Consider the following 12,182-nt stretch of genomic DNA (forward strand, 5'->3'; position numbering starts at 1 on the left):
ATCGACACATAGCGTTGCCACCCCGCGGCGGCACTCTTTCTCACTCATGTGGCAATGGCAAGCCGGCGCTCGGCTGCATTTCGATAACAGACGCCAAAAACAGCTGTTTCAGCGCGCTCTATTTTCCAAATAGATCTAAAAACCCAAATTGTTAGCGTCCTTTGTGAAATTGTTAAAGAAATAATTTTAAAATATTGTACTGAAAGCGCGACTTTAGAGGACTTCCAATGGACCAGTCTAAGCAGGTTTTGCGAGACTATTGCGGCGATGGCACTGGCACCTGCGCCTCGTCCTTGCGGGAAATCTCCTTGATTGAGACAGTGACCAGTTTCCTGGAGGAGAATGGCGCCTCGGAAATCGACAGAAGGGTGCTGCGCAAACTGGCGGAGGCCCTGTCCAAAAGTATAGATGAGTAAGTAAGACTGGCAGTAAAACACAATATTCTACCAATAAGACTTGATGCTTCATGTGCCCATCACAATTCGTTCCCCGCGAGTGCGCAGCAGATGAACACCAATTGACTTGCGATCGTGCCCACTGTGATCGGGAACTAACGCTCTCAGCTGGAGCTCTCCCAAATCCGAACGCTCGCCCCATAGGGGGTGGTGCACTCACAAACATTAAGATGCCGTGCTTCCATACCCACCCCAAGAATCGGAAGAGAGCAACGATAAACATCCACACTGAAAAACACGACTGGCGATCTGTTTTAAGAATATTATTTTGTTCTCCGAAAACAAGATGGTAGTGTATTTTATAATTAATTCCAGGTGCTAAAGATAAAAAGGTTTCCATAGATTTCATCAAATTAGATTAATAAAAGGTCGCAAGTAAATAAGTTTCGTTAGAGATGTTATTTTCTTCCGGAGCTAGACCACTCAGTAGTGCTTTAATAAGGTTTAGAAAAGATTTATAAGGTATTCTTGTAAAATAATCTAAACAAGTTATAGGTTAAAAACTATTTTCTTTTTATCACCAATTATACTTTTCATTTTTAAATGAATGAGAAGAAATACAATTGTGGCTGATCCTTGAAGTAGACTACAACTTAAAGGGGAAATACATGTAGACGTTTAGGATTGTGTTGGTTTTCATGTTTTTTTTAAGGAAACCAGCAAATACCGGGGACTGCGGGTGTATTTAATGGTGATGTAAAATATGATAATGGGACCTTAAAGTCAAAAAACGGAAATTCTCACTCAAAAAAGACTTTGTAAAAATAAATAAGAAAATGGTCTTTAAACCGAATGCTAGAACATAACTGACCGAAAGTACGATGCGACTGATTAATAGAGTATGTTAACCTTTTATTTACTACGATATGTTGCACAGGTTTTTGTAAATCGAGTTTATAAGTGTTTTAAGTTAAGTTTTAAGTTTTCAATGTGCCAATGAGCCAGTTTTATTTTCTCGCTTGCACGCTCGAATTGAGGCAAAAAATTGTTTATCAAAAAATGCCAATCTACAGGTACATATATCCTTCCTTAATTAGGATCTTCAGGTAAACCCTCCCTAATAAATACTTTAGTAAAGGCACGAATCCACACTCACAAACCTTTGAAAGAACAGGAACAGCTGGCGCCAGAAAGGCAAGAACCTTGTGGTGTGGATTTTCTCAGTGTAATGCTCCGGCTATTCCGCAGTGGGAAATGCGTAACATCTGCTGAGCGCATTTTGCTTTCCCGCAGATGAGTCTGAATTTTCCTCCCGTACGCTCTCTCCGAATTTGCGGGCTCTCTTAATCAGTCGCATCGTACTTTCGGTCAGTTATGTTCTAGCTTTCGGTTTATTTGGACGTATAAAGAGCATTTTTCGGTTTATTTTGCTTGCCTCTCGGCTATCAATCGTGCCGTATATACATACCTACTCTTATATATGTACATATATGTAAATAGGAACAATCGGCGGGTCAAGCGTTGTGCGGGTGTGTGAGTGCTCGATTGTACATACATATATTTGTTTATAGTGCACTAAGAGATACAAACGTGAAAGATTGTTGTGTATTTATTGCATACATCGCTGTGGACAGGCGGTTCAGAGGATGCTGGTGGTTCTCGAGGAAAAACAATTCGAAATACATATATAGTACAAAGTGTGCTCGCTTCTTCAATGTAATACACACTGTAGTATTTCTCTACAGATGTCTGTGGTGGTGTGCCCCCGCTGTTGTTGTTGCTCGTCGGTTTGTCGCCGCGATGCTGCGACTAATTTTAGTCGGGAACTAAAGTCTTGAAACTAATTTGTTTGTGGAATAGGGCAGACATGAATCGACAGTTGTATCATATCACTAGCTGCAGTTTAGCAATTCCAGGAGTTCTTAATTTCCCCATAAGTCGCCTTATCAGTCTGGATACGCATATGTATGCTCATTTGGGTTCTCTGTGTGTGGGCTGACACATACCTACATGCGTACACTCACGTGCATTTATTAGGGGTCATGGACTTCTGGAACTAACCCCTATGGGGTGAAAACGGAACAGATCACTTCTCTTGTTGCCCTTTAAAACTGCAATGTTGTTCTCTACCCCGAAAAACGTCCTGCTTTGTAAAGTACAGTTTCGGATGCTTACATATAATTTAAGGGTCACTTGGAGATTGTTAGAATTCACAAGGAAAAGCATTTGTCACCCAAATTGGTCATCAAGTTTTAGGGTTTCAAGTTAAAATGACTATAAAGGAAAGCATTCACTGAAAAAAAGAGACATTCCGTATCGAGTTATATTTCCAGTTGTAACTTCATTTATGCTCTTATCAAGAGTATGAATAATACCCCAGAAAATTATACTGCGAGTTGGTAGTATACATTTTTTTGTTTCAACCAGATACAATTTTAATTCAATTGTACTTAAAGCTATTATCTAGTTGTTAGGGTTTTGTAAAACAAATGATCATAGTTTCCTAACGAAGTCTATAACACGCAACATTTCCCACATGGACAGATTATAGTTTTTACAATGCAAAATTGGAATAAAACATGTACTCGACATTCTGTTAGGTAGTTACATTCTGGGAAAAAGTCCTAGAGAGAGACGTTACCTTCTGAACCATATGTTTATCATCTGAGATACACAGCACATATCACTCAGTGTGTGCTTAGTCCATTTCTGTTATTTGTTATTGTTGCAGGCGCCTTTGTGTGTCATTGGCCATAGCTTGGCACCCACTCAAGACGCGCCAGGCAGTCAGGTAAATGATCACAGGTGTAGGTGAGGTGAGAATGGGGTGTTAACTGCAGTTTACCTTCCGATGGGGTGGCCCTACAACGCATTCGAGATGTGGTAACCAAAGAGCCATATATTCCAACACGTTGCCAATGCCCACCTGTTGTTTACCAGTCAATCCAGCTGGGGTCCCTTCAGTCAAGCCATTGATTTTCATTACCACCATAGTAACCGATAGCCGAAAGCCAAAACAAAACATTGTATGGAAGTGTTTGGCAGTGTTATCCCGACCCGTGCATGTTTTGCAGTCTCTATTGCGGTCGCCTTTTTCAATTTGCTCAATTCCCAAAATAAATCGCGACCAGAGGTGTGTGCGGTGCATCTGGTAGTGTCTTGAAAGATGTGGTGGCCCACATGTGCCGTCGTCCATCCCCATCTTTGGGATGCAGCCCATCCGCGGGAGCGCCAGACTCTTTGAAGCTTCTTCCGCTCTACGGCTGAATGCTCCTGATTGCTGCGCACGTCGGCCAGCAGCCCATGACTCATGGCGGCCTGCCCCTAGGAAGACGACATGGCGGATACGTAACGAAGTCTGGCGTGCGCCACGAAAGTATTTAGGGAATAAAGCCAAGCACAACAACAACAACTAGGGGTGACGTGTCCACCCTGTGTAAAAACAACTAATTAAATCTCAAATTTAGAGTCGCTGCGATATCTAAATATATAAAAACTTAAGAAAAAGAAAGCTGAAAACGCAAAAGCTAAATGAATCTTAGATCATGGCTGGTATCTTTCGATCTACCTCGCTGAACCACCCGACCGAAGTACCTGGCTCTCAATTCAAGAGATATTCTCTGAATTCCAGTAACTCAGCATTCTGGTAAGTTCTGGCTCTTTACTTGTTGGGCCTACTGTACGCAATCTAAGCTGTGCTATTAGCACTTCCCACTTTCTCGATTCACGGCGGATTCAAGGCGCGGAAGTGTAATCTCATCCAAATCGACTTGCGGCTTTTGGAAGTGCGATCATTCAAGTGTGACTCTGTCTGAAATTTAGTTCACAGAGCAATTGGCCAAAAACAAAAAGAGGTTGATTGCCGATCTGGGCAAATGGGTGTGTCTGTAATTGATTGAGTAAATACAGTACAGTGCGGATCGTAAAGCGGGCGAGGGTCAAGCACAGTTTTTTAAAATATATTGTCTGACTGGATTCTTTTCAAAACTAATTTTCAGGTTTTCTGTGGGTGTTTTTCAAAATAGTTACCCATTTTAGTTACATTAAAGATAGGGGTTTCTTTAGTTCAACCTAATGTTTGCATATTTTTGTACTGCTTACCATAGGAATTCGCACTGTAAGTGTTCCTTTGAATGAAAGCAAATCTATAATTTTCACGCCCCAATAAATAGGTAGGAAAAACTGAATTAGTTTCTTAATTATAATAGGAATGCCGATTATTTCTAGTTTACTATTTCGCACAGGGAAACATTATATTAATAAATAGTACATATTTGTAGTCAGAACAAAGTGCAACGCAAGCATCATCTTGTTGCATTGTCCGTCGCTTTTCCAGTATTTATTGCCAATTTAAGTCATAAAGCCAGGCCAAATAATGTTAACCGGTTTCTGAATCGGATTAAGCGCGCTAGTCAAGATCGCTCGATACTAGTAGATACCTTGATGGCCGGAGTTGGAAAGCCACTTAGTGATCGTAGCTCGCTCGGAATGGTCCGATCAAGTTGGTCGAATGTGAGAGTACTCCCTGGGGCTCTGCTGTGGCTCCTGTTCCAGGGGATTCCCCTGCTGGCCATTCGCCTAAAGCCCTGCGAACTTGCAGGCCAGCTGTATATATTAGATGTCCCGAAAGCGGAGTTGCCCCTGTGGCTTTGCATCGCGGAGTTTGAGAGCCGATTTAACACACACGTCGTCGGTCAGGCCAATACGGATGGCTCAAGGGACTATGGACTCTTCCAGATCAGCGATCGTTACTGGTGTGCACCTCCGAATCGGACGGAATACTATGCGTTCAACGATTGCAACGTGAATTGCACTCGGCTTCTGAGCGACGACATTACCATGGCCGTTCAGTGCGCCCGGCTCATCCAGAAACAACAGGGTTGGACGGCCTGGTCCGTCTACCCGGAGTTCTGCAATGGGACTTTGAAAGCTATCGACGAGTGTTTCCAACCGAGCAACGCCACTGATTGTTTGACCAGCGAGATAGAAGAGGACAAAGATTGTTAGAGATAGTCTGCCCATTATGTCATCACTGCCGAAATATGTGAATTGGTATAGGCAAAATTAAAAGCTTAATTACCGTTTAAACTCGACTTGTTTTATTGAATGTTCTGAGAGGTCACGGCATGCTACTTTGTTGTGCTCAATTAACAGATTTCCTCTTTCGTTACAGCACAAGTCCGGGAGCTCTGCAAGATGTCACTATGGAGAACTCGTGTAAGTGTGAAATTCACGTTTTACTTCATGCTAGGTGCGATGGCCAGGCACATAAAAATAATTACAAATAACGTTATTGATATTCAAACGCAAAAGTGTATTTTTTTTTAAATTAATTCATATTTAAATTTTTATATAAACTTGTATAAAAACGTTGCGAATTTTAATATTCATCCTATAAACAATAACTCTTATGGCTGCAGCCTCAAGAATTTGTATTTCATTATGGTTAACAAGTGAACAGAACAATGAAATTAATGATTCAATCCTTTTAAGGCTATCAAAGTTGGCGGTGGAACTAAATGTAAAGTTTTTATTATACCCAATGAAAATCATTGAACATTAGTATTCCGTTTTGGCAACACACACGAGCAATCGTACATTAATTCGCCACAGTTTGCCTTTATATATTTTCTATGTGGTTGCCCTTAACCGCTAGGCAAAAAGTAAAAAGTCATGAACAGGAATCGCTCCTCCTCCCCACATAATCCGAGAAGAGCCAATTTTAGTAAAGAATTATCTTATGATTTAAGGTGGTCTAAACTAATCTTACACCAAATTAAATTTTGCAGATGCCAGCTTCGATGCCGCGCGACCTCAGGGCGGCAGCCACTCGCCCATGGTGATGCAAGGACGCTCTGTTCGCGAGCTGGAGGAGCAGATGTCCACGCTGCGGAAGGAGAACTTCAATCTGAAACTCCGCATCTACTTCATGGAAGAGGGTCAACCGGGCGCCCGCGCAAACAATTCCCCGGACTCTTTAAGCAAACAGCTCATCGATGCGAAGATCGAAATCGAGATGCTCAGGAAAACCGTCGATGAGAAGATGGAGCTGCTAAAGGATGCCGCCAGAGCCATCTCTCACCACGAGGATATGCAGCGCAAAGCAGACTTTGACAGCCAGACAATTATCGATGAGTTGCAGGATCAGATTCGCGCGTACCAGGTCAGTATCCTTATAAATGTCTTAAAATTTCGTAAGCTTTTTAGCTATTACCTTAGATGGCGGAGTCTGGCCAATCTGGCGAAAACACTGGAGTATTTGACTCCAATAAGCTACAGCGCCTGGAGTCGGAGGTTCAAAAATTGGAACAGGATCTTCAGGAGGCCGAGGTGCGTAACACGGCGGCCAAGAACGAGATGGAATTTGCGCTGGCCGAGCGCCTGGAGACGATTACAGCCTGTGAGGCCAAGATTCAAGAACTGGCTATTAAGAATGCCGAGCTGGTGGAGCGCCTCGAGAGGGACACCGAATCTGCTGAGATGTCAAGCGTAAGTAGGGCCATTCAATGTAAACTCTCCTGCAGACAATATGAGGGATCAGTTAAAGAGAACCTCCATGTTTAGAAGATAATAGAGGGCTTAAAGGTCGAGATTGGCACTTGTCGCGAGGAGAACCAAAATCTGGTGACCTCCATAAGTGCTGTGGAACTCGAGCTGGTTCGTCAAGTAAGTTCGTTAAAGGAGGCTACCAACACGATGGACGTGCAGCGACAGTCTATCCTCCTCTTGGAAGTGAGTTTCCAATTTCCACTCTCTCAGCCGTCTTCTTCCTAATTTGCGCCCTCCTTAAGGGCACCATCAAGCGCAAGGAAAAGTCGTATGGAAGTATGCTAAACAGCCTGTTGGAGTATGAGGCATTGATAGCCAAGCTGAACGCTGAGTTGGAAATCATGCGGCAACAGAATGTTTACTTCCGCGACCTCTCCGAAAACCTGCAGCAGAAGGAGCTCCGGCAACTGGATCGCGGCCTGGCCGTCGTGCAGCCGATACTCACAGCGAAGAATGCCGGGGTTGGTAACACATCTTCTCTTCAACGTAGCGGCAGCAGTTCCTCATTGCACTCCAACTTCTCATCGATCAGTGTTTTGTATGGCAGTCGGGGGACTTCTTCGCACCAGAGCCTTTGCCACTGGAAAGCCGGTCAGGTGAAACACTTTCCATCCAGCGACCAGTGTGATCAGATCCTAAAACGTCGTTGTCTACAGCAGCAGCAACAAACATATGCGCATCCACAGTACCTCCATCAGCGAGGGCATCAGCACGGCGGGCATGCCACCTTGCTGGCCGTGACGGCGCCGAGTACGGCTTTCTACAACTATTCGCTGCCCAGCTTTACCGGATTCCGGCAGTTCCTTTGGCGCTGGGGCACGTAGCTCTCAACGTCATCCTCCTGATAGTGCGGCTCTACATCTGCCTGCACACTAACCGGATGGCGCTTCAAGGGTCCTATTGGAACAACGATTTTTTGGTGCAATTTTTCTGTCCACGCTGCCGTATTTTTTCAACAGGATTTGCCGCTCTTCTTACATGGACGCATTCACTTTCTGCTTGTGACCGTCGTCTCCTCTTATTAGTTCCGGTTTTGTTGATCGTTGCTAAAAATCGAATCCGAAGTTGCCCATATTCAATGTGAACGATGTCGCTTCTCCCAGACGTCGACAAATTTTTCGTTAAAGTGTATTAAATTTGATCCCATTGTATCTCCCGACCCGAATTGAATGTATGTTACTAAACTCCATTAAATGTACAAGCTTATCCAAAGCGAAGAGCTGTGTTGATTCCTTTCAAAGCTTTAGCCTTACCTGTTTCTTCCGATCACTTGCAGACCAAGCGAGAACTGGGTGCTCAACTGGCGGACAAAATGTGCGAGCTGCAAGACGCCCAAGAAAAGCTCAAGGAGCGCGAGAGGATCCACGAGCAAGCCTGTCGCACCATCCAGAAGCTGATGCAGAAGCTGAGCAGCCAGGAGAGGGAAATTAAGAAGCTCAATCAGGAAAAGGAGGAGTCGGTCAACAAGGTGGTGAGGACTAATAGGCGAATGTTTTTGTATTTCTACAGCCTAGTTAATTAGGTTCGTAAAGATTAGTAATGTTTGCAAAGATAAAAGGATAACAAAATAATACCATTTAATTTGGCTTTGCTATGGTATAGAAACGATTACTCGAAGGCGCTGCTCACAGTGCCAATTGGGTCGCTAAAATTTAAAAATATACATAAAGATCTTTCGATTTTATTGTGCGTGCAAATATGTGTGACAAGCAACAAGCAGCTAGATATTCACGTTTCATTCATGCATATTTGAAATAGAATAAATAGAAATAAAAACAAAACGTTAATGGAATTATATGACCATCTACTACTTCAGATTAAGAATTTCTTTGGAAAGCTAGAGTGCTTACTTGATTTAAATATTACCTTTTGGAAATAGCTTCTTGTGGACAATTAAGTGATTCGAAAAAGTTTTTTGAATCGGTTTAATAAATAATAAACAAAATGTATACTCCTTTTAGAACGACAGCGTTAAGGCGACTATTTCGCCATCAACCACGGGCCGATCGATGAGTGACAATGAGGCCAGCTCCCTGGAAATATCCACCAATCTCCGGGTGCGTTACGAGCTTAAGATCACCGAACAGGAGGAGAAGATCAAGCAGCTGCAGGCGGAAGTCAAAAAGAAGACGGCCAACCTGCAGAACCTGGTGAACAAGGAGCTGTGGGAAAAAAATCGTGAAGTGGAGCGCCTTACTAAGCTGGTGGCGAATCAACAGAAGACGATGCCGCAGAGTGGTGAAGAGTCCGCCGGCGAAGCAGATCTTCAACAATCCTTCACGGAGGCTGAGTATATAAGGGCACTGGAGCGAAATAAGCTGCTGCAGCGCAAGGTCGACGTGCTCTTCCAGCGTCTCGCTGACGATCAGCAAAATTGCGCTGTGATTGGGCAGCTCCGCTTAGAGCTGCAGCAGGCACGCACGGAAGTGGAGAAGTCTGATAAGTGGCGTATGGAGTGCGTTGACGTTTGCAGTGTGCTGACCAATAGATTGGAAGAGCTGGCCGGTTTCCTCAACTCTCTGCTGAAACATAAAGATGTACTTGGAGTGTTGGCCGCCGATCGACGACATGCCATGCGTAAAGCTGTCGATCGCAGCTTGGATCTTTCCAAGAGTCTTAACATGACTCTAAATATAACTGGTGCATCCTTGGCCGATCAGAGCCTCGCTCAGCTGTGCAACCTCTCCGAGATCTTGTACACCGAAGGCGATGTGAGCCACAAGACTTTCAATTCCCACGAAGAGATCCACACGGCCAGTTCTATGACTCCCTCGGTGGAGAACCTGAAAGCGGAAAACAAAGCTCTTAAACGAGAGTTGGAAAAGCGACGCAGCTCTGAAGGACAGCAACAGAGAAAGGAGCGTCGCTCCCTGCCACTACCATCCCAACAGTTAGATAACCAAAGCGAATCGGAGGCCTGGTCAGAGCCAGACCGCAAGGTTTCGCTGGCACGCATGGGCCTGGATGAAACATCCAACAGTTTGGCAGCACCGGAGCAGCCGGCTAGTGAGTCGGAGAGCGAGGGAAGATCGTGCGCTACCCGTTTGGATCGCAACCGCAACTGTGAACGTATTGCCCAGCTGGAGGAGCAGATTGCTCAAAAAGACGAACGTGTCCTGAACGTGCAGTGCCAGTTGGTGGAGCTGGACAATCGATACAAGGAGGAGCAACTACGCTGTCTGGATATAAGTCAACAACTAGAGCAGTTGCGAGTCATTAACGAAGCTCTAACTGCAGACCTGCAGGCTATAGGCTCGTACGAGGACCAGCGATTGGTGGAGCTGCAACGACAGCTGGAGCTTAAAACTCAGCAAATTGATCAACTAAAGTTGGCTCAGAGCACTTTGACTGCGGATTCCCAGATCACCGAGATGGAGTTGCAGGCTTTGCAGCAGCAGATGCAGGAAATGAAGCAGCACCATGCCGATTCAGTGAGCAAACTGCAATCCCAATTGGATGAACAAAAACTTCATGCAGTACAGCAGATAAAGGAGCAGGAGCGCCTGCACAAGGAGGCTCTTGAGCGCGACTGGGTGCCACTGACGACTTACCAGGAGCAGGCTCAACAACTGTTGGAGCTGCAGCGATCCTTGGACTATCACCAAGAGAACGAGAAGGAGCTAAAGCAGACTTTAGTCGAGAACGAGCTAGCCACCCGGGCCTTGAAGAAGCAACTGGACGAGAGTACATTGCAAGCCTCAAAGGCTGTGATGGAGCGCACTAAGGCGTACAACGACAAGTTGCAACTAGAGAAACGCTCCGAGGAACTAAAGCTGCAACTGGAGACACTCAAGGAAGAGCAGACAAAACTGCTAAAGAAACGCTCCAACAGCAGCGACGTGTCTCAGTCCGGTTACACTTCTGAGGAAGTGCAAGTGCCCATGGGACCACCCTCGGACCAAGCTACATCTTCCAAACTGGCGGCTGCTGCAGTAGTGGCCAACAGGGTCAATACTTCATCCCCCGATTTGGGCATAGAAAGCGATGCCGGAAGGATTTCCAGCGTGGAACTATCCAATGCCCAACGAGCTATGCTTAAAACTGTAGAGATGAAAAACGAGAGTGCAATCATCAAAACGACAAAGTCAGAAGGTGAGTTGCTTGAATTTTGCGCCCAGGAGATAACCCAACTACGTTTCCTTTCTCTTCTTTCACAGGAACCAGTTCACCCGACACCAAAACCAACCTGATAACTGCTGCACCCCCAGCTCACGACTGTGCCAAGGTAGATCTTGAAAACGCCGAGTTGCGGCGCAAATTAATCCGCACCAAACGCGCATTTGAAGACACCTATGAAAAGTTGCGTATGGCTAACAAAGCAAAAGCACAAGTCGAGAAAGACATCAAAAATCAAATACTAAAAACGCACAACGTTCTGCGAAACGTTCGCTCAAACATGGAGAATGAGTTATAACAATCGCGCCGACTTCCAGTATATCAGCATTAACCCGAGAGGCCATATACCCAATGTTTTCTTGCCATTTTTGTACCGTTTTTGCCATTTTTATTTTTGTCTTTTGCTAACTTGATCTTGATATATTTATTATTCTTATGTTCAAAGAAAACAAAAACATCGAAGTTATTAATACGACAAACCCATGCATTTTCTAAAGACTGTTTAGGGAATCGAACCCATTGAATGAAATATCACACACCTGTTTTTAGCACAACACAACGTTAACAGAATAAGTGCTGACATAATGTTTTAACCCGGCGCACTCATTCATATTGAATGACACATGTATATTAAAATGTATATATCCTCCTAGTACCTAAACACTTACGAAAATTCTCTAGCGTAATCCTTCTAATTCTTGTGTTGAATAACCCACTTTTTCATCAATTGCGTGTAGTTACTGCTTTGTTTTACTGCAAAACTGCTCTTAAACCCTGATTTCAGTTGATCATCGAAACGGATATTGAAATAATCGTTTGACTTGTACGCCAAAACGGTTAAACACGTTGCCATCCAATAACTATGTTTCGAAGCATCCCTTTGTATAATGTGTAAAAAGTAGGGGCGGTGTCCTGGACGAACAAGACCTAGTATTTAAGAGATTTGTACCCTGTCGTTTTATGAAATAAAATATTGCGTTAGAACTACATTTATTTTTGCTTTATTTGGTGGTGGATGCGATATCAAAAGAAATTGAACGCTATCATAAAAATAATGATGCGCAAGTAAATTTATTTAAATATTCATAAATGGTACTAGTTATTTGATTCCAGATGCTGCAA

General features: G+C 44.1%; 2 protein-coding genes across 10 annotated transcripts; both read left to right on the plus strand.

Moving 5' to 3' along the window:
* Nucleotides 1–93: 93 nt before the first annotated feature.
* Nucleotides 94–12,049, plus strand: LOC108029622 (centrosomin). 9 transcript variants are annotated; one of them, XM_017102014.3, is made up of 11 exons: nt 95–412; nt 5,569–5,612; nt 6,185–6,558; nt 6,615–6,884; nt 6,960–7,127; nt 7,187–7,405; nt 7,477–7,540; nt 7,601–7,837; nt 8,222–8,415; nt 8,906–11,036; nt 11,102–12,049. In XM_017102014.3, the coding sequence occupies exons 1-11, from the start codon at nt 228–230 to the stop codon at nt 11,356–11,358; spliced, it is 4,143 nt and encodes a 1,380-aa protein (XP_016957503.1). In that variant the 5' UTR covers nt 95–227; the 3' UTR covers nt 11,359–12,049. The 9 variants fall into 9 exon arrangements, with proteins under 9 accessions (XP_050743369.1, XP_016957503.1, XP_016957496.1 ...); XM_050887412.1 differs by lacking the exons at nt 6,960–7,127; nt 7,187–7,405; nt 7,477–7,540; nt 7,601–7,837 and having other exon boundaries at nt 94–412; nt 8,221–8,415; nt 11,102–11,169; nt 11,845–12,049; XM_017102010.3 differs by lacking the exons at nt 95–412; nt 6,960–7,127; nt 7,187–7,405; nt 7,477–7,540; nt 7,601–7,837 and adding exons at nt 1,778–2,111; nt 3,863–4,041 and having other exon boundaries at nt 8,221–8,415.
* On the plus strand, nt 4,750–5,547 carry LOC108029623 (lysozyme 1). The gene has a single exon (XM_017102015.3). It carries the CDS (start codon nt 4,839–4,841, stop codon nt 5,400–5,402), a length of 564 nt encoding a protein of 187 aa, XP_016957504.1. The 5' UTR covers nt 4,750–4,838; the 3' UTR covers nt 5,403–5,547.
* Nucleotides 12,050–12,182: the final 133 nt, after the last annotated feature.

The sequence above is a fragment of the Drosophila biarmipes genome, chromosome 2R (genome assembly GCF_025231255.1).
Source record: "Drosophila biarmipes strain raj3 chromosome 2R, RU_DBia_V1.1, whole genome shotgun sequence".
Classification (NCBI taxonomy): domain Eukaryota; kingdom Metazoa; phylum Arthropoda; class Insecta; order Diptera; family Drosophilidae; genus Drosophila; species Drosophila biarmipes.